Below are 27,621 nucleotides of genomic sequence, written 5' to 3'. Positions count from 1 at the left end.
TCCACCATCCAATGATATTACCTCTCTCAACCCAATTCTTCTCCTCATAACCTTTGACACCCTTACTAGTCAACAACCTATCAACCTCTGCTTTAAACATACCCAGTGACTTGGCCACCATAGCCATCTGTGGCATTGAATCCCACAGATTCACCCCCTTCTGGCTAAAGAAATTCTTCCTCATCTGTTCTAAATATATTCTTCTATTCTGATTTTCTGAGGCTGTACCCTCCGGCCCTAGACTCTTCCAAAATTGGAAACATCCTTTCCACATCCACTATCTAGGTCTTTCAGCAAGTTCCAATGAGATTCCTCCCCACCTCATTATTTTCATACACATTTTATTTTTTTCCTCCAACACACAGAAATCGTCTAATTATAGGAAGTACTTGGAAACTTTAGAGAGGGTGCAGAGATTTACCAGGATGCTCTCTGGATTGGACAACACATCTTATGAGGTTAGGTTGAGTTAGGGCTTTTCTCTTGGAAGTGTACAAGATCTTACATAGTTATTTTTGGAGGGTGAGTAGAATGGGGGGGGGCGTGGTGTTATAGAGGTGGAAATATTAGGGACATTTAAGAGACTCTTTGGTGCATGGATGACAGAAAAATGGGAGGGCTATGTGTGAGTGAAAGGTGAGAGTGATCGAGTAGGTTAAAGAAATGACACAACATTGTGGACCAAAGAGCTTGTACTGTGCTGTACTGTTCTACAATCTAAATTCTATGTTCAAGTTCCTAAAGAGCAATGCTTTTTTCTTTCCATGTCTCAAAACTTTGCTCATACAAAATGCACAGACAGTGGCCTGGTGTCTGTCCTGTCCAATAATGGCACCAAATTCAAAACATGCCAGACCAGAGAAAGCCATGATCGTATTGAATGGTGAAGCAGGTTCAACAGACTTATTGAAACTATTTCTAATGCTCTTATGTCGGACCAGTGCTTCAGTCTGCCTTAGAGTAGCACAGCAGTCCTCTTCCAATGGGCCTACTTTCCATTAATGATTCATGTACTGTACGCACATCCTGGGCGCCAGTTATATCTTATTCTCTGTGTGGCTCATCGGAGTATCAGAAAACCTGATGTGAAACTGCATTTTCCCTAATTTGCATGTATAGATGCTGGTTAGGTTGATTAAGAATTTAAAACAGAATGCAGCATAAAGCTGAGCTGGTGAGAAACCTGCTTACACCATCCTGAAACGCGTCATCTCAAGCTGGATGTTACGGATGCACAAACAAGTCACGCTTCAAACACTGATGAAGGTTCTCGGCCAAAGCATCAACTTCATCAGGATTTGATGCTGCCTGACCTGCTGAGTTCCTCCAGCATTTTGTGTGTTTTACGCTTCAAATACTCCCAGACCACAGATGCCTGCAACACATCCACATTCCATTCAATCTCGACCAACAATCATCATCTCAACTTTCCAGTTGTAGAGCTAGTAGTTACAGGAAGACTGGGCACCTCCCTTAAACACAGGATTTTTTATGTCATGGACCCCTACCATTAACCAAGGAGTCTGAGAACCCCTGCTCTAGCGCAAGCTCAAAGCAATACTGGCAAACTAACCAACTGCACCCAATCCAGATCAACAAGCAAGCAGACTAATTTGTTTCAGAGTGCTACAGTGGCCCATGCAACCAATCCTCTGTGGACGTAGTGTCATCCAACAAATACCTCATCAAGCAATTATTTCTGACCTTTTGCTCAGACTATGGGGTGGGGGCTTTGAGAACCAGAGGGAAAGGAGGAAGGAGTTAGGGATAATGTGGAAGAAATTTGAAAGCATGCAGGCGAAAGAAAGGGGTCTTGTATGAATGGGTATCTTTCCATTAATACAAGTATAAACTTACCACAGCAATGAAGGGCCTCTTCACAGTTAACACCACAGGTTGAATAGTACTATCTACAGAAAAGGCCCAGGAGCTGAAACAGTAATAAGATCAAAGCACATCAAAACCATTCAGTCTTATTCAATACACACAAAAGACCATTATAATGAATAGACACACCAGTGGATATATTTCATTAGGAGTTCGAGGAAATCTGGTATGCCACCAAAGACTCTAGTAAATTTCTACAGATGTGCCATGGAAACGATTTTAACTGATTGCATTACTGTCTGATATGGAGTGACCACTGCACAGGATTGGAAAAAGCAGCAGAGGGTTGTAAACTCAACCAGTCCCATCACAGGTACAATGCTCACTACAATTGAGGAAATTTTCATAAGGTGATGACACTAATCGGCTAGGGACCATCCAGGACGTGCCCTCTTCTCATTACTACCATCAGGAAAGACGTACAAGAGCCTGAAAACATTACATTCAACATTTTAGGAACAGCTTTTCCCTCTCCACCATCAGATTTTTGAATAGTCTATGAGCCCATGAACACTACACTCACTGTTTTGCTCTTTTTGCACTACTTATTTTTTATATGTTTCTGATTGTAACTTAGTTTTTCTTGTATTGCACTGTACTTCTGCCACTAAACAAACTTCACAGCATACCTCCTGTACATAATAAAGTAGCCACTTGTGGTCTTCTGCTGTTCCAGCCCATCCACTTCAAGGTATGACGTGTTGTGCATTCAGAGATGCGCACCACTGTTGTAACAGGTGTTTATTTGAGTTTCTATCACCTTCGAGTCAGCTTAAATCAGTCTGGCCATTCCCCAGACTTCCCTCATTAACAAGGCCTTTTTGCCCACAGAACTGCCACTCCCTGAATGTTTTTTTTTCCGTACCATTCTATGTAAACTTTAAGAGACTGTTATACATGAAAACCTCAGGACATGATAATCAAGTTTCTGAGATACTCAAACCACCCTGCCTGACACCAACAATCATTCCACCGTCAAAGTCACTTAGAATCACATTTCTTCCTCATTGTGATGTTTGATCTGACCAACAACTGAACCCCTTGAGCATGCCTTCATGCTTTTATGCACTGAGTTACTGCCACATGATTGGCTGAAATAGATATTTGTATTAATGATGTGTACAGATGTACTTAATAAAGTGTTACTGTGCATGTCAGTGATAACAAGCCTGATTTTGATCCTGAGAAGCAACTGTTGACTTTTTTCCTTACCCATCCCAAAGATCAGCACTGTTGTCTCAACCTTGACTAGGGTACTGTATAAAACTAGTCTCTTTACCCAAAGAGAAAAGGTAAACCTACCATAGAAGGAATGGAACAAAAATTTTCTAGACTGCTTCATGGGTTTAACATATCAAAAAAGATTAGAGAACAGAGGTGCAGCAATCCCAGTATTTAGAAGAACAAGAATCTCATTGATAGATAAAATCCTGATATGTCTTCCAGGATGGAGGTAGGGATGGTTGTTGCCAGGAAAGGAGTTTAGAACCTGTTGTCAGTCTCAGTACTAGAGTAAACCTTAATCACCGGGGCATAGAGCAGTAAATTTTGACCTACCCTGTTAAACTCTCCTCACACTCCTATTTCACCCCAGATTCTACCACTCATCTGAGAGGCAATTTACAGTGACCAATTAACTAACCAGCCTATTTGGGGTATGGAAATAAATTGAGGCACCAAGTGGAAATCCAAAGAGGTAACATACAAATTCGTGCATGTTTCAAATGGGAGTTGAAAAACAATTTTCAAGTCAAATCTATTGTCATTTAACTATATACATGTAGACTGTTAAACGAGACCACGTTTCCCCAGACCAGGGTGTAAAGCATAATAGCACACATAACACACAATAAGTTAGAATAAGGATAAAATCTACAAATGAATTACCTTTAGAAAAAGTGCATAAATTAAATTCTGTGGGGTACAGTACAAATTTCCCAGTGACACTTTGCATTAGATGTGGCAGGGAGTTCAGAAGCCTAATGACCTGAGGGAAGAAGCCATTTCTCATCCTCACTATCCTCGTCTTTATACATCAGAGTCTCCTGCCAAATGGTAGAAAGTCAGAGGATGCTGGATGGATGGGTGGGATCCTTGATAATACTAAGATCCCTGTACATACAGCATTCCTGATAAACATACTCTATGCATGGTGGCCAGATTCCTAAGATCCTCTCGGTTGTTCTCGTAGCCCTTTGTAGGGACTTCCTGTCCAATTTTCTGTTTTCTCTCCCTCCCCACACACAGTCCACCCTAAGATAAATTCTGTAAGGGCAAATGTTATTCCACAGTGAAGGGTTACACTTTGAAAAACAGTGCTCAGTAGTCATAGTCATACTTTATTGATCCCGGGGGAAATTGGTTTTCATTACAGTTGCACCATAAATAGTAATAAAACCATAATTAGTTAAATAGTAATATGTAAATTATGCCAGTAAATTATGAAATAAGTCCAGGACCAGACTATTGGCTCAGGGTGTCTGACCCTCCAAGGGAGGAGTTGGCAAGTTTGACGGCCACAGGCAGGAATGACTTCCTATGACGCTCTGTGTTGCATCTCGGTGGAATGAGTCTCTGGCTGAATGTACTCCTGTGCCCAACCAGTACATTATGTAGTGGATGGGAGACATTGACCAAGGTGGCATGCAACTTAGACAACATCCTCTTTTCGGACACCACCGTCTCAGTGAGTCCAGACGGTCCACCAAGTGTTCATTTTTACACACATCTTGTCCTAACCTACTGTAATATCACAGACCTGTTGAGAGACAAAGTAGTAGTTCAGGATCTTGGGTAAATTAATTGGTTGTCAGGCTTCCTACATTAATGATAGTAACCTCAACTCACAACAATTGAGACAATGAGATGTATAAATTTACAAATCTTTTCTGCTTCCTTAACTGAACAGCACATCTCGAACTTATAGAATACGAGTCATACCTGAATTTCAGAAGCCCAACCTTTCCATTGGTCATTTCATCCTCTGGGAATAACAACAATGTCTGCTCGCCCTCCATGGAGTTGTACTCTCGAAGTGACTCCACTAACCGTGTTCGGCTGTCTACCCAGCCCAGCTCCAGGTAGCCACGAGCCCAGCTCACAAATCCAGGCTGTCCATCCAGCAAGGGCTAAATCCACATGTAAAACAGAGACATGAAAATTAAGCAAATATTTTCATAACTGGTGTATAACAAAAACAGTGATGCTGAGACTTTATAAGGCATTGGTCAGACCACACTTGGAATATGGTGAGCAGTCCTGGTCCCCTTATCTAAGATAGACTATGCTGGCATTGGAGGGGGTCCAGAGGAGGTTCACTATAATAATCACAGGAATGAAAGGGTTAACATGCAAGGAGTGTTTGATGGCTTTGGGCCTGTACTTACTGGAATTTAGAAGAACTGGGGGGCGGGAATCTCATCAAAAACTATCAAATATACACAGAGAGGATGTTTCCAGTAGTGGAAGAATCTAGGGCCGGGGGCACAGCCTCAGAAAACAAGTACATCCCTTTAGAACAGACATGATGAGGAATTTCTCATGTTGGATCTGTGGACTTCAATGTCACAGACAGCTGTGAAGCCTAAGTCATCAAGTATGTTTAAAGCAGAGGTTGATAGGTCCTTGATTAGTAAGGGTGTCAAAGGTTATAAGGCAGGAGAATGGGACTAAAAGGGATAATAAATCAGCCATAATGGAATGGCAGAGTAGAATCAGTGCGCTGAAAATTCTGCTCCTATGTCTTATGAGGTCTTACAGCTGTTAAATGGGTTAACAATCAAAATAGAAAATGAATGACTCAATCCAAAATTCTCCCTTTCCAAATAAGTATCCCAATTTACATTACAAAATATAAATCTATTTTTCTATTCAACTGAATTCACTGGAGTACAGCTCCAATTAAAGGAAGAGGGCAGCACAGTAGCACAGCTGTAAGCCTAACGGTTTACAGTGGCAGTGATTCTCACCGCTCTCTGTCAGGAGTTTTGTATATCCTCTCTGTAACCTCATCGGCTTCCTCCAGTTTCTTCCCACATTCTAAAGCAGTGCTTGTTAAAAGCAACACACAAATTGCTGGAGGAGCTCAAGATAATTTACAGGAGAATGTCAGGGTAATGGTCCGTCACCTGAAGCCCAACAGAAGTTGGAAGATGTAAAACAATGATCGGAATCAGAAGAGTAAATCAACAACGGAGTAGTTTTAAAAGAAGAAAATGTGTTGCTTCGAATCCTTAACCCAATTGAGATGCTGTGGCATGACCTGAAGAGGGCTATTCATGCAAGGTATCCCAGAAATATTGATGAACTATAACAGTTTTGTATGGCGGGATGGTCTAAAATTCCTCCTCGCTGTCGTGCATGTCTGATTAGCAGCTACAGGAAACATTTGGTGGAGGTTATTGCTGTTAAAGGAGGTTCAGTCATTAAATACAAGGGTTTGCATACTTTTTCCAGCCCGAACTGTGAATGATTAAAGAATATGTTCAATAAAAACATGAGAAGTACAATTTTTTGTGTCATTAATTTAGGTGGGCGGTGTTTGTCTATTATGACTTAGATGAAGATCAGACCACATTTTAATGAGTAATTATTGCATAAAACCAGGTAATTGCAAAGGATTCACAGACTTTTTCTTGCAAGTGTACGCGCGCGCATACGTACACACATGTATACATACATACACACACATACATATTATATATATATATATATATACACACACACACACACACACACATACATACACACACATTATATATATATATACTGTGACAAGAATACACATAGATAAGATGTTAGCTGTCCTGTGTGATCAGCAGTTGGTCTGCCACCTGTCTTCAGGAGAGAGAGAGAGATAAGGAAAACAATGGAGCAGCATTTGGAGATGTGTAATGAAGGGGAAGGAGAGCTGTCAAGAGCGGCTCCCCCTTTGAACCCTGAACTGTTTGAAGTGATGGACAGGCGATATCCCAGCAGGGGGATAAAAAGGGACAGGTTCGCTAAGGCGACACACACGACACCCGAGGTAACGAGACCTTGGAAGCGGTGTGCCTCTCACAAGTCAGTGGGAAGCTTTTGGACGGCTGATCGCGGGATCAAGCCATAAACGCACAGGGTGGAAAGGCATGATCGGCGGGAACCTGGTGTGTGTCCACCCTTGCCTGGGTGCCAGGTTCAGCGCAGGGAAACGATTCGTATCTGGAAACGGAGGGGTCACAGTCGGTGACCTCAGATGACATCACAAAGGACTCGCCCGACAGCTGACTGCGAAGGTCTGTGTGTGGAAGCTGTGTTGAATATTCATTCGTTTTGCTCTCTCTCCTCCCCCCCCCACTGTCCATCGCCACGGCAACGATTACTGCGAACTGAACTAAATTGAACTGAACTTTGTGTCACTTTGAAACTGGTCATTTGCCCCTAGACAACGATAGAGCTTGATTGATCCTGAATTCTGTGTACATGTATGTTTATCATTGCTGAACTGTTGCATTCATTATCCTTTTGATTACTGTGCTGCTTGTTTCTTTAATAAAACTTTCTTAGTTCTAGTAATCCAGACTCCAACTGAGTGATCCATTTCTGCTGGTTTGGCAACCCAGTTACAGGGTACGTAACAATAAATACACACACGCGCACACACACGCACATGCCATTTCTGCTGTCTTCTTGAGGCAGCACCTCTTGAAAAAGCGGGGATTTGGGAAACTATGGGATGCAGAAAACTGTCCCAGAGACAATCATGTCACGATGAAAGCAAACAGTAAAATGAATAAAAAGGTTTAAAAATATTTTTCTAAGGATCAAAGACTATAGAGACTATAAATTTGCAGATTTTAATGCCTGCACTTGATGATTATCAGATAACTTGGAGATCACTGTGGCAAAAGAACAGACTAAGAAAAAAAACAGCTTGCTGGGTCACTGGATTGAAAAGCCTTGTACTTGACAGCAAGCATTGCCAAATGTAAGTAAGCATTCAAACTCCCTTGAACTTACCGTGTGGCATGGTGTGATGAAACTCAGCATGTTGTGGTCAAACTGGGTGACATGGTTGGCAATGTAGGTTTTGACATTTTTATCTCGTTGCCTGGGGTCAGCTTGAGAAACAAACATGCCCAAAACCGAGCACATTGTTCGCACGATAATTCTGGAACACGACACAGAAAAGAGAGGCAATTAACATCAACTGGAATTTGGGTAAGTGATTTAAGAATCGTTCTTCATATTAAGCATCTAATGTTGAACACCAAGTTGACAAATTGGGCAGCATTTGTCTGATCACCTCTCGTGGTTTTGTCTTTTTATTTATTTAGCGAAACAGTGCCGATTTAGTCCTCCGGTCATTCAAGCCATGCCACCACAGCAACTCCACAACCCTGACTAACCCAAACAGGACAATTTACAATGACCAATTAACCTACCCATCAGGCCCGTGGACTGTCAGAGGAAACCAAAGCACAGTGGGAAGACCCACATATTCCACAGGAGGATGCACAGAAAGTTCTTACAGAACGACGCTGGAATTGAACCCCAAACTCCGGAATGTCCTGAGCTGTAATAGTATCGAGCTAACCACCACCTTTCCGTGGTGCCCCATTAGTTATGTAATGTTATGTGCCAGTTTTCTTCACCACAGAGACCAACTGCCCACTCCCAGGGTACGGAAAAGTATGCATCACTCCCTCAAGAGCAGCCCAAGAGCCAAAGTGACCCCAAACACAAAGTGAAAGTCCCATAGTTATGCAATGTCCATCAGCATCTAGGTGACTCAACCTACTTTATAACAGCGAATTACCCCTTAGTGCAATGATGAGCAATTTATAAACGTATCTCCTAATCTGCAGATAGCAAACTGAACAGATATTTTTGTCAAGTCATTAATTATCAGACAACTCACTAGAGCACCGTTTTCTCTCCTTTGCAGTAGTCCCATGAGATCTTTTTACATCCCATTCAGGACTGGTCTACCACTTTATCTGAAAGAGGGATTCTTCTAATGGTGCTAAATGCCAATAGTGCTGTCTGGAAGCAGAGCTCAAGTGCATTAATTCAACCCATCATTCTAGCCTTTATATAAATATGCTTCTATTCATCACCTCACATTTCCAGTGCAATAATAGAGGGCTGCTTTCTATTGAAAGGGATGCCATGGTAACATAGTGGTTAGCACATCACTTTACAGCGCCAGTGATCACCAATCGGGGTTTAATTCCCGGTGCTGCCTAGGGTCAGTGAGTTGTGGGGCCTGCTACATCGGCACCATAAGTGTGGTGTTACCTATGGGGTGTTGAGCACAATTCTCACTGATTTGATTTGACACATTTCATTGCACGCTTCAATGTACGTGTGACAAATGGAGCTAATCTTAAAATGTTAAATCTTAAAATAGAGGCTCCACTTGCTTACCTAGGTGGAGGACCGTTGTCACTATTTTAGCAAACCTATCCTTCGTGCCCAGCCAAGCCAACATTTACACTTTACAAGGCATTTGTCAGACTGGACTTGGAGTATTGTGAGCAGCTTTAGACCCCTTATCTAAGAAAGGATGTGCTGGCATTGGAGGAGGTCCCGAGGAGATTCACAAAAATAATCTAGGAATGAAAGGGTTAATGTACTTGATGGCCCTGGGCTTTCACTTGCTGGACTTTAGAAGAACTGGGGGGGGAGAAGAACCTCAGTGAAATCTATTGAAAATGGTAAGGCCTAGACAGAGTGGATATGGACAGGATGCTTCCTATAGTCGGCAGCCTCAGAATACAAGGACATCCCTTTAGCCAGAAAATGGTGAATCTTTGGAATTCACTGCCAGACAGCTATGCAGGTTGATAGGCTTTTAATTAGCAAGGGCATCGAAGGTTACAGGGAGAGTGCAGGACAATGGGGATGAGAGGGAAAATAAATCAATCATGGTGGAGCAGACTTGATGGGCCGAATGGCCTAATTCCGCTGTTATGACTTATGGTCTTTAATTGATGTCAACTTAAGAGGAAATTATTTGGCTTTTATCACACTGCCTGTGTGAACTTGGCTTTGTACAAATTAGTGTTTCCTGCGTTACATTAATGAATACACTGTGCAGAAAGGAGCTGCAGCAGGTCTTACTGCCCCAAATCTACAATGAATGACTGCGCTGCTAGAGCACTTCAGGGTATTCAAATTCCCCAAATTCACTTTCACCAGGGTAAGGAGATTTTTCTGAACTCCAGTTCTATATGGGTTACCCACTTACACTGAGATTGTGATCCTTCACTGTGCACTCTGCAGCCAGGGGAAATATCGTTCCAATATCTTTCATCTCGGAGCACTTTCTCTGTTTTGTTAAGAGGTCACTTCTCAAACTTCTAAACTCTAAAGATACACAGGCCTCCCAAACTCTACTCACATTTGTAGAACAAAATTACTGTCATAGTTCACTATAACGCAGAAACAGGCCTTTGGCCCATGCAGTCCCTGCCAAATTATTATTCCACCCTTGTCCCATCAAACTGCATCTAGACCAGAACCTTCCATAGGCTTCCCATCCATGTGCTTATCCAAATTTCTCTTAAATTTTGAGATCGAACCTGCATCTATTTATACTAGCAGCTTGTTCCACACTCTCACCACCCTTTGAGTAAAGAATTTCCCCAGGTTCCCCTTACATTTCACCTTTCAAGATGTTCAAAGTAAATTATCAGAGCAGACACCTACAGAATAAAATACAATAGAATCTACCCTTAACCCATGACCTCTAGTTCTAATCTCATGAAACCTCAGTGGAAAAAGCCTATACCCCTCATAATGAGGCTTGGTGCATCGCAAGTCAGAGCCAGTTACACAGTGGAGAAACTTCGGCTCAGCTTGACTATGCTGACCAAATTGCAGATCTGAGCAAGTCAGAGCTGGAGAAAACAAGCTTGTACAGTGCCAAGGAGTAAAGTACAGCTATTGAAAATCTTCAATAGTTGGTAAAACAGCACCAAAATATATTAAAAATTTTCAGTTTCAGTTCTTTCACCTCCATAGCACAGAATGCAGTCAGAATAATTGACACGTCATGAGTAATTATGGGCCTGACAACATTACAGTAGTAGTACTGAAGACTTGTGCCTCAGAACTTGCTGTACTCTTGGCCAAGCTCTCCCGGTAAGCCTACATCAGTGGCATCTACCCAACAGCAGGGAGAAATGCCCACTTGTCCACAAGCAGAACAAATCTGACTTAACTTATTAGTATCCCATTGCACTCTCGATCATCAGAAAAGTGACAGAATGGATTACCAAAAGTGCTATCAAGCACCACTTGCCTAATAAGCTGCTCACAGAGGCTCGTTTGGGTCCTGTCAGTCACTTGGATTCTGACCTCCTTATAGTTTTGGTCCCAACATGGACACAGAACTGAACTCCTGAGGTGAAGTTAACTAACTGCCCCTGATATCAAGGCAACAGGGAGCCTTGGATAAACTGGAGTTAAAGGGAATCGGGAAGAAAGCCCCCCCCCCAACTGGTTGGAATCATAGGAATCAAAGGAAGATGGTGGTGGTTGGAGGTCAATCGTCTCATCACAAATTATCACTGTAACAGCTCTTCACCGAAGAGTCCCAAGTCCAACTAATATCAGCTGCTTCATTAACGTTCTTCCTTCAGTTGTAATACCAGAAGTACGGGTGTTCGGTGATGACTAGACAGTGTACAGCACCACCAGGTAATGAAGCAGTCCACATAAATTAGGCCATTTAGCCCATTGGGTCTGCTCCACCATTCAATTATTACCAATTCATTTTCCCTCCCAATACCATATTCCCGCCTTCTTCCTGTAACCTTTGACACCCTTACTAATCAAGAACCTATCAACCTCCACTTTAAATATACCCAATGACTCTGCCTCCACAGCCGTCTGTGGCAATGAAGTCCAGATTCACTATCCACTGGCAAAACAAATTCCTCCTCAACTCCATTCTTAATGGACAACTCTCTATTCTAAGGTTGTGCCCTCTGGTCCTAGACTCCACCACTATAGGAAACAGCCTCTCCACATTCACCAGGGTTCCCAGCCTGGGGTCCACGTGTTGGTCCACGGCAAAAAAAAGGTTCAGAACCCCTGATCTGAATCATTCAATAGGTTTCAATGAGATCCCCCGTCATTCTAAATTCCAGCGAGTACAGGCCCAAGGACATCAAATGCTCCTCATATGATAAGTCTTTCATTCCAGGAATCATTTTCATGGACCTCCTTTGAACCCTCTCAAATGTCAGCACATTTTTTTCTTGAATAACGCACCCAAAACTGCTCACATACTCCAAGTGAGGCCTCACCAGTGCCTCTGAAAACCTCAGTATTATATCCTTGTTTTTATATTTTAGTCCTCTCAAAATGAGCTCCTCCAGCACTTTGTGCCTGTTACTCTAGATTTCTAGCTTCTGCATAATCTCTGGCATTTATAATCAGAAGCTATGCTCATTTCTTGGGGATAAATGAAACCAACAGGAAGAAACCTGCAGTTGGACCAATGAAAATGAATGAGCTGTGCACATGGTTCCAAGAAAGCACTTTAACCACGTGTAAGAAATTTAATAGAAAATAGGGTGGTAAATTAGTGGAATTTGTTGCCACGTGCAGCTGTGGAGGCCAGGTCATTGGGCATACTTAAGGCAGAGATTGACAGGTTCTTGATTGGACATGGCATCAAAGGTTACAGGGAGAAGGCCAGAACTGGGGTTGAGGAGGAGACAGAGGAAAAAAGGATCAGTCGTGATTGAATGGTGGAACAGACTCGATGGACCAAATGGCCTAATTCTGCTCCTATGTCTTATGGTCTAAAATGCCTCATAGACAATTAAAAGGCCAATTCCTCCTGGCTCTCTCATCTTATCACAGTTTGTGAGATTCTGCCAAGCTGACCAGCTCTACTTCAGGATTACTGTTCTAGTCATTTGGGGTAAGGGGCAGTTTGAAAAAAGATTTCACTACAGCTTCCCTAAAGTGATTTAAGAACACAAACCCTACTATAAGCTAGCAACAGCAAAAAAAAAGTGAAACAACACCCATCCAGTAGACTCAAAGCCATCACCCTTATGCAAATGACAGTCAGAAGCATTAAGGCTTCGTATTGCAAATTATTTTTACTGTTCATATTTTAAGTACTTATTTCCTTATCTAGTAACATCTCTCATGAGCATAGAATGTATTGGGATAGTTTCTCAGAGCGACGCAATAAGGAGCCAATTGGCAAGGAGGCTATTTTAGATCTAGTATTATGTAATGATACAGGATTAATAAATGACCTAATACCAATGGACCCCAAGAGGGAAAAAAATCCCACTGTGGCAGGATTTCAACTTCAGTTTGTTGACAAGAAATTCATTTTAGAGTTAAATTCCACTAATCCCCAATCCAACCAAATTCCAATAGTTCACTGAGTATTGTCTGCCAGTTCCTTCTGGCTCACTGGGCCCCAGTTCCTGCACTCCTTTCAGACTCAACAAAGTCCTAGTTCCCAGATTATTAAAACTGACCAGGGAACCATTTCCCCTATTTTTTTTTTAAAAAAACAGATCAATGGCCTTGCCCTGTTTCACACACAAATGCAGGAGGAACTTAGCAGCATCTATGGATGGTCTCGGCACAAAATGTAGAACTCTATTTCTATTCTGCTGAGATCCTCCAGCATTATGTGGCTGTCTGTTACTCTGGATTGCCAGCATCTGCAGAATTGCTTGTGTTAATGTCCTGTTTCCCCATGTTCCCTCTAAACTTAAGAGGTGCAGTGGGAAATTTATCATCTGCAACATCTGAGAAGAAATTTAAGGTGTTGAATTATAAATAAACATCCTTTTAAAGGCATCCGTTAGTCTTGCGAGACCATGGATCTGCACCTGGGAAGTCTTCACTCTCCAGGGCACAGGCCTGGGCAAGGTTGTAAGGAACACCAGCAGTTGCCCATGCTGCAAATCTCCCCTCTCCATGACACCAATGTTGTCCAAGGGAAGAGCATTAGGACCCATACAGCTTGGCACCAGTGTCGTCGCAGAGCAATGTGTGATTAAGTGCCTTGCTCAAGGACACAACACGTTGCCTCGGCTGCGGCTTGAACTCACGACCTTCAGGTAGCTAGTCCAATGCCTTAACCACTTGGCCACGTGCCCACACTAAATAAACATCCACAGTCCATCAAATCTGCTAATCCAGAGCTAAAGTCACAAGTGATTATTGGAGTTCATTCACAAGAAACTGCAGTTGCAGACACAGCTCAGCACATCACAAACCATCCTCCTCCCCAAGGACTGTTTACACTGCTACCTCAGAAAATCATCCAACATGATCAAGGACCCCATACTGATCCCAGACTTTCTCTCCTCCCTCTCCCATTAGGCAGAAGATAACAAAAGCCTGGAAGCACAGACTACCACCTCAAGGATAGCTTCTACCCCGCTGTTGTAAGACTAGTGAATGATCCCCTTGTACGTCAAGGTGGATTCTGGAATTCACAATACAGCTCATTACAGCCTTGAACTTTACTATCTGCCTGCACTGCACTTTCTCTGTAACTCTAACACCATATTCTGCTGAAATGCCCTAGTTCATATCTTTACCATTATGCTGTAGGTATTTCATTTAGCAGTTCTCTAAGAGCATTCTGTTCTGCTTTCAGCCTGTTTGGGTTATTGCTGAAGATAGGGGATAATGAGGAATGTGTGCCATCCAACTACATCCCATTCCTCTGCATCTCCAACACATCCATTTCTTACTCTGATAATTATCCTTACAAACGTAGTATGTATTTATATAAACATATAACACATTAAAAATCCTTCAGCCCAGTGTTGTACTGACCTTTTAACCTACAAAGATCAATCTAAGCCTTCCCTACTTCATAATCCTCCATTTTTCTATCATCCATGTGCCTATCTAAGGGTTTCTTAAATGTCCCTAATGTATCTGCCTCTACCACCACCCCTGGCTGCACATTCCATGCACCCAACACTGTGTTAAAAAAAACCTTATCTTTGACAGTCCCATATACTTCCCTCAAATCACCTCAAAATTATGCTGCCACATATTAACTATTTCTACCCCAGGAAGGTCTATTGCTGTCCACTCCTTCTATGCCTCTTATCTTGTCTGCCTCTAACCCTCCTTCATTCTAAAGAAGAAAAGCCTCATCTTGCTCAACCTATCCTCATAAGACATGCCTCCTAATCCATGCAGCATCCAGGTAAACCTCCTCCGCACCCTCTCCAAAGCTTCCATATCCTTTCTATAATGAGGGAAACAGGACTGAAGACGATATTCCAACTGTTGTCTAAGCAGGTGTACGGAGTTTCTTCTTTGTTATGTTAAAATTAAAATGGCTTCTTTGTTATGTTAACCTTTTAAACTGCGGCGTATGTGAATTAAAATGGCTTCTATGTTATGTTAAATGCTGAGAAAGTCTCTAGCTAGCAATTTGCTTGGGTTACAACAGATAGCAGGTGTACTATCAGCCAATGGGTGTCCATGTTATTCTTTCTTGGGGCGATACGCTGTCTCATGACCGGGAGCTTTTGGCGAGGAGTCGGAGGAGAGACCGTGAGGATGACGGACATGCGGGGAAAGCTCAGAATGATCACTCTGGGTGGTCCCGAGCCGCGAGTCGACGGGGTCAGAGTGGTCCCGAAGAGGTTCCCGAGCTCCAACATGTGCACAAAGAAATTGAACTTTGATAAGTCTGGCACCTTTTCCATTCCTGTTTTTTGTATTGAACTTAGATTAATCTCATAGATGTAGTAATATCTATAAAGTGTAACTGGTAAAATGTACAGTGTGTGCTGGCTGATGATTGATGTTTGAAGCTGAATTCGGTGACAGTTGTACAGCAACCGACACAACCGGGAGACCAGGCGGGCCGGCAGACGGGGTTTCCCCTAGATATATACGAGCCAATATAGCTGAGCATTACACAAGGTTTTACAGAGCTGCGATATTATCTCAAGCTCTTGAACTCAATCCCCTGACTAAAGTAGGCCAACACAAAATTATGCCACTTCCTATAAGCAATATTCACGCAGCGGAAAAAGTCTCTTTGGCATCCACTCTGTCTATGCTTCTTATCTTATACAACTGTCCAATCACCTCTCATCCTACTTCACTCCAAACAGGAAAAAACAGATAATTACAAAACTATAGAGCACACAATTCCGAGGATATTTAGAATTTCCTTAGCCACAGGTGGGATGCTAATGTTGTTCCCTTGTTTAAGAAAGACTCTAAGAATAAACCAGAAAAATATCGGCCAGTGGGTCTGAGACCAGTTATTGAAAGATATTCTCAAGAATCAGAGACAGGAGTATTTGGATAGACCGGGACTGATTAGAGATAGTCACATGGCTTTGTGTGTAGTAAGCTGCGTTTAAACAATCTTATAGAGATTTTCAACAAGTTACCAGGAAAGTTGATGGAAGGCAAGGCAGTGGATGTCATCTACATGGCCTTTAGCAAGGCCTTTGATAAGGTCCCACAAGGAGGGGTGGTCAGGAAGGTTCAATCACTTGGCATTCAGGATGAAGTGGTAAATTGGATTTGACATTTGCTTCATGGGAAAAGCCAGAGTGGTAATAGATAGTTGTCTCTCTAACTGAAGGCCTGTAACTAGTGGTGTGCTGCAGGGATTAGTGCTGGATCCATTGCAGTTTGTCATCTATATCAATGATCTCAATGATAATGTAGTTAACTGGACTAGCAAATTTGCAGATGACACCAAGATTGACAGCGAGAAACGCTATCAAAGCTTGCTGCAGCATCTGGACCAGATGGAAAAATGGGCTGAAAAGCGACAGGTGGAATTTAATGTAGACAATTGTGAAGAGTTACACTTGGGATGCTATGTTGAAATTATATAAGACATTGGTGAGACCTAATTAGGAGTATCGTGTACAGTTTTGGTCACCTACCGATACAAAAGATGCAAATAGATTGAAAGAATACAAAGAAAATTTACAAGGATATTGCCGGAACTTGAGACCTGAGTTACAGGGAAAGGCTGAATAGGGTAGGACTTCAGTCCCTAGAACATGGAAGAATGAGGGGAGACTGAAGAGAGGTATACAAAATTCTCAGAGGTATAGATAGAGTAAATGCAAGCAGTCTTTTTCAACTGAGGTTAGGTGAGACTACATCTAGAAATCATGGGCTAAGAGTGAAAGATGGAAAGTTTAAGGGAACTTCTTCGCTCAAAGGGTGGCGAAAGAGTGGAACGAGTTCCTAGCACAAGTGGCGGATGCGGAGTCGATTTCAACATTTAAGAGAAATTTGGTTCGGTAACCCTCACAACGCACTGGAGGAACTCAGCAGGTCCATGGTTAGGTACATGGATGAAAAAGGTATGGACCGGGCGCAGGTCGATGGGACTAGACAGATTAATGGTTTGGCATGGACTAGATGGGCCAAAGGGCCCATTTCTGTGCTGTAGCATGCTATGACTCTATGAGTGGGCAAGCGAATAATCAAGGGAACATGCAAAGTTGTCCTTTCTGGAAAGAAGAATGAAAGAACAAAATTATTTAAATGGACTAAGGTTACAATGACCACAATAAAGAGATCTACGACTCAATAAAACACAAGGGGTAGGCACACAGGAGTACAAAGTAATTAGGAAGGCTAATACTGACCTTTATCACAAGGTTATAGAGTATAAATACAGAAAAGTAGATTAAGGGGCTGACATATGAAGACAAGGCTGATCGGGTTAGATTTGTACTCATTGAAATATAGCACAATCACAGGTGATTGTATTGAAGTAAGATTCTGTGAGTTTGTAAAACATACTAGTGTATCACTGGAACTGTCTACCTTACAGGGTTGCAGAGGCTCCATCGGGTGCACTTATAAGTAAATGACCATTTTAAATGATCATTTTTAATGATCAAGGAAGTGAGTGCAATGGGAAAATGGCATAGAAAATGAGGCCTCTGACAGATCTGCCATAATCATTTTGAATAAACAATAGGATATTACGTTGCAACTTCAATGGTTAAACTTAAAATTACTGTGAGCTGTTCTAGTCGCTACACTGTATGAAGGTTGTGGTCACACTGGACAGAGTGCAGAGATGTACTAGGATATTGCCCGCAAAGGAGGATTGGTTATGGGGAGAGATTAGACAGGACGGGTTTGTTACCTCTAGTGTGAACAAGACAATGTCGATCTTCAACCTCGTTCAGGGTTTATAAAAATTATAGAGGCACAGATAATTAGAACATTTTGCTATGATAAGGTAATCAAAACTAAAGAGGGTATCTTTTCAAGATGTATGTGAGAAGTTTTATATATACACATACACACATACACGTTGGTAGATATCTGGGACACTGCCAGAGGTGGTGGAATCAGATACAATCGCGACGTCTAGAGAAGCATTTAAATGGGCAAGGCGTAAAAGACTAACCTAATGGAATTGGGCAAAATGGTCAGCATGGACGTGGTGATTGGAAAGACCTGTATCTATGATACACATCTCTTCAGGCAGGCTGAGCTTGAAAAGTGGAATAGCTTGCTCTTTGTCCTAATTTCATATTTTAATATGGTGGAAGCTGAAAGGATGTTTGCATTTTTTTTACTTATCTAGTTATAGCACAGTAACGGGCCCCTCCAACCCAACAAGCCTTTGCTGACCAATTACACCTGCATTATCAATTAGCCTACTAACCTGTATATCTTTGTACTATACAAACTCCTTACAGACAGCAGCAGGAATTAAACCCTGGACACTAGCACTGTAATAGTGTTACACTTCCTGCTATGTCACTGTACCATTCATATTATGGAGATATCTGGAACAAAGGGCAGTTTCAGAATTAAGCCCATTAGGGTAGAGATGAGAAGAATGAAGGAGGAGCTGTGCAAAAAGCCATTAAATATACTTAAGATATTCAATGGAATCAGGCTTATTGGAAGTGAGACAGCTACACTGACACACATGTTTTGGTCTTGTTCTATACTGGAACAGTTCTGGAAGTCAGTTTTTTCAACAATTTCTAAAGCATTTAAAATTGATTTACAACCTAACAAATTAACTGCGCTTTTTGGAATAATTCCTCAAAATATCCGCGGTATCTCTGTGTCTGACCAACATGTTATTGCATTTGTTACATTGATAGCTGGGTGGGCCATTTTGTTGAAGTGGAAGGATACATCGGCTCCCACTTTGTCACAATGGTTCTCTCAAGTGGTGCTGTGTCTTAGTTTGTAGAAAATTAGAAGTCGAACCTTTGAATCTATGTTTGATTTTGAGAAAAGATGGGGTTCATTTGCTCGTTATTATCATTTGAGTTAATTGATAGATTTCTTCCACGATCTAATTGTAAATTTTTGGTACTTTTTTTTCTTGTTGGCGGTTTGATGTTTATCTTTAAAAGCTTTTTATATGACGCATGGCTCCAGGGTCGAACACCTAATGGGTTTTTTCCTCCCACTTTTTCTTGTTTTTTTTAAATCACCAAAATTTTTTCAATCTTTAAAATAATGTTTTTTTTCTTGAGACATTGTATCAATGTACTCACGTTAATTTTGGATAATAATAATAATAAAAAGATTTGAAAAGAAAGGAAGTGAGAGAAAAAATGGGTGTGGAGTCCTACACTGGATCAGGCACAATCTTATTACCCCAGGGTAGGCTTGAGTGGCTGCCAAGTTCCTGCAGCTGCAGGCAGTAAGGGAAGGATAGATGAAATGGCGGGGAAAGGAAAGCTTATAGATGCAGCTGTGAATATATCACAGGTCCTGCAGCATGTTTAAAAAAAGACGCAGACGTACATATGACTGACACGTACATTTCAACTTCTGCAACTTGCCAGTGATCTCCATTTCCTCTAATAATCAGATACTTTCGTTTACTCTAGCCAGAAGAGCACTGAGGGTAGCTCAGACTTCCACCTTTAATAGAATTAAGAACTTGCAGTTCTGTGGTTTCTAATAACAGTGACCCAAACAATTACAAATTAGGGAAATATGTTACTTGGTTTGCACACAGCAAAGATGCAAAACAAACAACAGATATTGTCAGAACAGTAAATATTGATAATAGTGACTAAGCAATAAAGATAAGCCCAGCCAATTTATTTTAATATATAATTTTCACATAAGAAAGTAGCTAATTAAAAAGAATGTTCACGAAGATAACTTCAAGCACACCAAAAGGCTCTTTGGCCCACGCTGTTATGCCGACCTCGTAACCTACTCCAAAATCAATCAAACCCGCCTCTCCCATGTAACCCTCCAGTTTTCCATCTTCCATGTGCCTAAGAATTTCTTTAATGTCTCTAATACAGAGGACCCCCAACCTGGGGTTCACGGACCTCTCAGTTAATGGTAGTGACTCGGGGCATAAAAAAATGGTTGGGAATCCCTGCTCTAATGTATCTACTTCTATCACCACCCTGGCAAAGCATTACAAGCACCCACCACTCTCTGTTAAAAGTAACTTCCCTCTGACACCACCCTATATTTCCCTCCAATCACCTTAAAATGACGCTCCGTGGTACTGGAAATGATAGCACAGAGCTCTAAAAGCACCATTCTGCACTGGGAGTTCAAATTACAGCTGTAGGGACCACAAATGAAATACTGATTGCAGTTTTGGTCGCCATACCATCAGAAAGATAGGACTAAGGTACAGTGGCATGCAAAAGTTTGGGCACCCCGATCAAAATTTCTGTTACTGTGAATAGCTAAGCGAGTAAAAGATGAACTGAATTCCAAAAAGCATAAAGTTAAAGATGACACATTTCTTTAACATTTTAAGCAAGATTACTTTTTTATTTCCATCTTTTACAGTTTCAAAATAACAAAAAAGGAAAAGGGCCTGAAGCAAAAGTTTGGGCACCCTGCATGGTCAGTACTTAGTAACACCCCCTTTGGCAAGTATCACAGCTTGTAAACGCTTTCTGTAGCCAGCTAAGAGACTTTCAATTCTTGTTTGGGGGATTTTCGCCCATTCTTCCTTGCAAAAGGCTTCTAGTTCTGGGAGATACTTGAGCCATCTTGCATGCACTGCTCTTTTGAGGTCTATCCACAGATTCTCGATGATGTTTAGGTCGGGGGATTGTGAGGGCCATGGCAAAACCTTCAGCTTGCACCTCTTGAGGTAGTCCATTATGGATTTTGAGGTATGTTTAGGATCATTATCCTGTTGTAGAAGCCATTCTCTTTTCATCTTCAGCTTTTATTTTAAGGTGGTGTGATGTTTGCTTCCAGAATCTGCTGGTATTTAATTGAATTCATTCTTCCCTCTACCAGTGAAATGTTCCCCATACCACGGGCTGCAACACAAGTCTAAAGCATGGTCGATCCACCCCCGTGCTTAACAGTTGGAGAGGTGTTCTTTTCATGAAATTCTGCACCCTTTTTTCTCCAATCATACCTTTGCTTATTGCCGCCAAACAGTTCTATTTTAACTTCATCAGTCCACAGGACTTGTTTCCAAAATGCATCAGGCTTGTTTAGATGTTCCTTTGCAAGTTTCTGACGCTGAATTTTGTGGTGAGGACGCAGGAAAGGTTTTCTTCTGATGACTCTTCCATGAAGGTCATATTTGTGCAGGTGTCGCTGCACAGTAGAACAGTGCACCACCACTCCAGAGTCTGCTAAATCTTCCTGAAGGTCTTTTGCAGTCAAACCAGGGTTTTGATTTGCCTTTCTAGCAATCCTATGAGCAGTTCTCTCGGCAAGTTTTCTTGGTCTTCCAGACCTCAACTTAACTTCCAACATTCCTGTTAACTGCCATTTCTTAATTACATTACCAAATGAGGAGATGGCTACCTGAAAACACTTTGCTATCTTCTTATAGCCTTCTCCAGAGTGTAGGCAGCTGCTTAGAGGAGCTCGTGTCTGATTGTTGGGACAAGGTTTGAGGAGTCAGGGTATTTATAAAGTTTTGAAATTTGCATCACCTGGCCTTTTCTAGCGATGACTGTGAACAAGCCACAGCCTTAACAAGCTAATTAAGGTCTGAGACCTTGGTAAAAGTCACCTGAATCTCTTAGGGTGCCCAAACTTCTGCAGAGTGCTCCTTTCCTTTTCTACCCCCACTCTAAAATTGTACAAACAAAAATAATACACTAATCTCGCTTAAAATGTTGAAAAGAATGTTTCATCTTTAACTTTATGACTTTTGGAGATCAGTTCATCTTCTACTCACTTAACTATTCACAGGAACAGAAATTTTGACCTGGGGTGCCCAAACTTTTGCATGCCACTGTATATGAGAATTAGAGTTTGACGCGGGTTTTGCTTGGACAGGAGGGCCTGCTTTGCAAGGAGACACTGGATCAGCTGGGCCTGTTTTCTCTGGAGCATAAGAGAATGACAGTGACCTTAAGAAGTTTATAAAATCATGAAGGGTATCGATAATGTCATTCTTTTCTTCCCCCACATGGTACAGAAGTCAAAAACTAAAGGGCATAGGTTTACGGTGTGAGGGGAAACATTTAAAGGAGACCTAGAAGTCTCCTTTATCCACATGGAGTTCGGTAGATTTATGGAATAAATTGCTGTAGGAAGTGGTAGAGGCTGGTACATTTTCAACCAGGTTAATGGGTAGGAAAGGCATGGAGCACAGGTTCCAAACCCTTTTTATGCAATGGACCCTTAACATTAACCTAGGGGTCCATGGACTCAGGTTGGGAACCCCTGGTGTAGAGGCATATGGGCCAAAAGCAGGCAGCTGGCACTTCCCAGAAAGGCACTTTCATCAGCAGGAATGTATTGGGCTGAAGGGCCTGTTTCTGTGCTATAGAACTTTATACCACTGCTCCAAATAAATGTTACTTAACTGATAAACTGAGGAGTTCATTGGCTACTAGAACTGTGAAAGGTCTTTCTGCGAGCAAATAGATCTTTGTTTTTTTGTATTTGGACAATTCTCATCTCCCAGAGCCCTGAGGTGGTAACTTTTGATGGAACTGTTGCTAGTGCCAAACTCCACTGTGGATGATCCCAAGCCCAGATATGAAAGCAGAAGGGTTGGACATGGGGACAGTAACCACATCCCGTAAAAACACAGTCCTACAGAAATGCCAACAGTAGCTGCAAAGACCTCACAGCTAGGAGAGGAAGGACACAGCAAGAAGATGGGCTGCACCTGGGGACGACATGAAGGACTGGCACAGGACAGAGGACTCCGGCGAGCTGCTGTCAGCAGCCTATTCCCCATTAGAGGTGATAGGTTTAATCTATTTTATTCTATTTAGATATAAAGCGTGGAACAGCCCCTTCAAGCTGCACCGCCAGCAACCTCCGATTTAACCCTAGCCTAATCACGGGACAACTTACAATAACCAATTAACCTACTAACTGCTACATCTTTGGACTGTGGGAGAAAACCAGAGCACCCAAAGGAAAGCTACTCTTTCCACGGGGAGAGCATACAAAATCCTTACAGAGGACTCCAGGATTGAACTCTGAATTCTGACACCCTGAGCTGTAATAACATCACGCTAATCACTACACTAGAAGTTGATGCTAGTTTCAACAAACATACTATTATAGTTTGCAAGTAAAGTGCAAGAACTTCTCATTTGCACTTCTGGCAGATGACAGAGAATTACTTAGCAGACGACTAGCAAGCAGAAGAAATGGAACTGCCTCCAAATATTATTAACCAAGAAGGGAGGAAAAAAAATTACCTTCGCAAAAAGTTATCAGGGAGGGCGCTGCTGACTAAAAACACATGAATCCCAATAAATATCCTGAGAAGCATTAAACAGATGCCGAACGGAGCGTACAATACCAGGAGGGTCAGGATTAAACCATCCGTAGGTAACCTGAAAATTGAAAAGAAATAGGTGGGCAAGGAGTTTTTTTTCAAACCTTGCAGATAAACCTAGGATCTGGAAATTAGAAATAAGACACTGGTTTTCCAGCTCGAGCAATTAGTGAAAACCATGTCTGTTGAAGGCACTCCATAACATTTCCTGAAAGACTTTAAGCAACTCAAAGGCAGTGCCACATTTGCAATCATACTTTGGGGAATTCAGGATCCATAGGCCGTCTTTTTCCTCAGACTTGTCTGAGCCACGTCAAAGCACGCTTGCCACCCCTCTCTCAGATCTGTGCTGCCCACTGACTATTCAACCATGTGCTTACCCAGACTCACACTAGCTTGTCTTCCTTCCCCTCAACCCCATCTCCCTATTCTGGGATTGCTCCCCTTCCTTTCTAGTCCCGATGAAGCGTCTTGGCCTGAAACGTCGACTGTTTATTCATTTCCACTGATGCTGCCCGACCTGCTGAGTTCCTCCAGCATTTTGTTTGTGTTGCTCTGGATTTCCAGCATCTGCAGAACCTCTCGTGTTTATGATTTGCTGCTCCACTACAAAGTCTCTTCGAGGAATGCCTACCCTGAAGTTTAAATCCCCTCTTCGACAGAATGACCCTCTCTCACTGTTCCCACTATATGATCTCTGCTGCTGTTCAACTCTTCAACCATGTGCTCACCCAAACTCGCTCCAGCTTGCCCTCCTTACCCTCCCACCACCTTCTTATTCTGGAACCTTAACCCTTTCCTTTCTGGTCCTGATGAAGGGTCTCGACCTGAAATGTCAACTGTTTATTGCCCTCCATAGATGCTGTTTGACCTGTGTTCCTCCAGCATTGTGTGTAATACCATTCCCATCTTCTCTCCCGCCAACTCCACCATCCATTCACCCCACTCTCGCACCACCCTAACTCCAGCCCACCAGCTACCCTCCCCCACCCTCCGCATCACCCTCCTGGCCCCATCCATATCCCCCATCCACCATCCCACGTCCCCTTCCCTCCACCCCGCACGGCACCCCTTTCTAAACCTTTAGCATCCCACACCACTCCACCCTAACCCCCTTCTACCTCCTGCCTCGATCCACCCCTACCCCACCACACCCACCCTCCAAACCAGCCCACTCTCTCCCCCTCACTTCCCCAATCGCCCCCTTGGGTCCCTCCCACGGGGCTCCAGTCCCTTCCGCACCCCCTCCCACGGTCCCTGGTCCCTCTCCGCATCCACCCCCCCACCCCCGGATCCGGTTGTGCTCACCTCCTAAAGTCGAAGAGCTGCTCCAATCGCGGCGTCTCCATGTCCCCAAACCGCTCTCCGCCACGCCGGCGGTAACCACCGTCACCACCCACAGCCCAGCGCTCTCAGCTCCTCAGGGGGGAAACCAGTCCCTGCCGCCCCGAAGGCGGAAATCCTGACCCTCTCTCTCCCGCTACCACAGGCCGAGCAGCCCAAGCCCGACCATCGCCGCCATGTTATCCCCAGCCCCCTCGCAAAAGCGTTGCAAGCGCCGTACGCCACTACCGCGGCGCCTACCGGAACCTGTAGTTCTAAAGACCCCATTCCAAAATAGTTTAAGAGAACCTTTAACTACAAATCCCAGCAAGCTGCGCGGCCAAGGCTAGCGGCACACGCGTACAACCCTCCCACAACACGACCTCAGATTCCCCGGTCCTGGGGGTATTCAGCGCGCATGCGTGGTCCTGACCGCTGGAGACTTCAGGCCGAATCGGAATCCGTTTATTAGCAATCGTGTGCAATTTGCTGTTTTTCAGCTGCGTTAAAAGCATGAAAATCTATAAATTGCAAACATGAATAAATGGTGTAAAAACTAACGGAATAGGGTTCACGGATCGTTCAGAAATCTGATGCAGAGGGAAAGAAGCTTGCGTTTTCAGGCTTCTGTATCTCCTCCCAGACGGTAGCAACAAGAAGCGGGGCATGTCCCCGACCGTGAGGGTCCTCGGTGAAGGGTGCCGCCCGCCTTCGTGAGGCATCGCCTGTCGAAGATGTTCTGGATGGTGTAACATGATGGAACTGACTACAACCCTCTGCAGCTTTTCGCAGCCTATGCAATCCTGTGCATTGGAGGTGTCATAATGAATAATTAGGAATGAAACTGTGAATTGATAAAAAAAAATTTCTAACATAAAATGTTACCATTGATAAAAAAAATGCCCTGCCGAGATGTGATGCTGTAGAATAAAATCGGAAATCTGTCTAGAAATAAAGTTAATGAATTGCTCACTTTCAAGACTCAAAATGGTAATTTATTTATGCATGAAACACACATCAAATTTGCTGGTGAACGCAGCAGGCCAGGCAGCATCTCTAGGAAGAGGTACAGTCGAAGTTTTGGGCCGAGACCCGGCCCAAAACTTCGACTGTACCTCTTCCTAGAGATGCTGCCTGGCCTGCTGCGTTCACCAGCAAATTTGATGTGTGTTGCTTGAACCTCCAGCATCTGCAGACTCCCTCGTGTTTACGTTATTTATGCATGTATTTTTTTTTGACGCTGCACGGATCCTAGCCTAATCATGGGACAACTTACAATGACCAATTTTACCCTACCAACGTTATTGGGCCATGGGAGGAAACCAACGCGGTCGTGAGGAGAACATACACACTCCTTACAGGCAGCGGTTGGAATTGAACCCTGGTTTGCTGGTACTCTAGAGTGTTATGCTACACCACCGTGCTGTGTGTCAGGAGGAAAAGTAGCACTTGAGGTGGTCCTTGTGTAAGATGAGCAAAAAGAAAGGGTAAACCAAGAAATTATAGGTCATTGAGCATTACATCAATGGTAGAGAAATTACCCTTGAAGATTTTTAGGGATAGGATTTCATCACATCTGGAAAAGAGCTGGATTTCAACATTTAAGTGAAGTTTGAATAGTTACGTGGATGAGACGGGTATGGATGGCTATGATCCCAGTGCAGATCGATGGGATAGGCAACTTAAATAGTTTTGGCATGAACTAGATGGGCTGAAGAGCCTGTTTTTGTGCCGTACTTTTCTATGACTCTAATAGTGAGCTAGGCTCAGTGTGGTGGTGGTCATGGCTTACAAGCTCGATTAATTTTCTCGCAGATGATTAATGGGGATCGGGCAGTGGATGTTGCAGATATGGACTTTATTAAAACATTGGACAAGGTTTCACATGGTAGCTGAAATGTTTGGCGCAGCATTGTGGGCCAAAGGGCCTGTATTGTCACGTGTGTTTCTATAAAATCAATGGTAGATTAAATTCAAAAATGGTTTGGCCATGGTAGTCAGAGGGTAGAAGTGAAGGGATGCTACTCTGTCTATTTTAAGTTTCAAGTTTATTGCCATGGCCATACGTATCCAGTGTTTAAATGATTTGGATGAAAATGTATATGGACCGATTAGTAAGTCTGCAGATAATACAAAAATTTGGTAGTGTTGTGGATAATGATCCCATAATGCTGTCAAAGGATACAGACCAATTGAAAGTAGATGGAAAGAGAAATGGCTGATGAAGTTTAATCTGGACAAGTCAAATTCAAGGTTATCATGGTGTTTGCAGTCGAGACCTAACATTAGAACTGTAAAGGTTTTTATGAGGAAAGATTAGCTTCTATCTGAATTGGAATTGGTTTATTATTGTCATAGGTACAGATACACTGAAAAAACCTGTATTGTAAACTGCTCATACAGATCAGATCATTATACAGAGCACTGAGGTGGTTGAAGGTAAAACAGTAACAATACGGAGTTTACAGAGAAAGTGCAGTGCATGTAGACAATGAACTGAAGGCCAAAACCACCTTCTCGTTTCTCACTCGTCTTATTCCTTTTTCACACCTTGTAACACATCCGTCGGCTTTTTTTTGCCATTTCCGTAGCTGTTTTTTACAAGGCCAAGTCACTAGATGGAGGCTCAAACTTGCACGTGTGGAAAGCATGCAAGGAGCCGGCCGGATTCGAACTCGAAACGATTCACCTCG

General features: G+C 42.8%; 1 protein-coding gene across 2 annotated transcripts in view; it reads right to left on the bottom strand.

The window, feature by feature from the left end:
- aup1 (AUP1 lipid droplet regulating VLDL assembly factor) overlaps window positions 1-25,144 on the bottom strand; it is a 64,796-nt gene extending 39,652 nt beyond the window's left edge. The window contains exons 1-5 of one of the 2 annotated variants that reach the window (XM_063047148.1): window positions 24,914-25,144; window positions 23,526-23,663; window positions 7,885-8,035; window positions 4,828-5,015; window positions 1,858-1,930 (exon numbers count right to left, since the gene is read on the bottom strand). In XM_063047148.1, coding sequence (XP_062903218.1) covers window positions 1,858-1,930; window positions 4,828-5,015; window positions 7,885-8,035; window positions 23,526-23,663; window positions 24,914-24,954 — 591 coding nt within the window. In that variant the 5' untranslated portion in view covers window positions 24,955-25,144. The remainder of the gene's footprint in view (window positions 1-1,857; window positions 1,931-4,827; window positions 5,016-7,884; window positions 8,036-23,525; window positions 23,664-24,913) is intronic. The other variant, XM_063047149.1, reaches the window with a different exon arrangement.
- Window positions 25,145-27,621: the final 2,477 nt, after the last annotated feature.

The sequence above is a fragment of the Mobula hypostoma genome, chromosome 4 (genome assembly GCF_963921235.1).
Source record: "Mobula hypostoma chromosome 4, sMobHyp1.1, whole genome shotgun sequence".
NCBI lineage: Eukaryota > Metazoa > Chordata > Chondrichthyes > Myliobatiformes > Myliobatidae > Mobula > Mobula hypostoma.
Note: the sequence above shows the minus strand (reverse complement) of the source record. Positions and strands in the feature narration are given on the sequence as shown.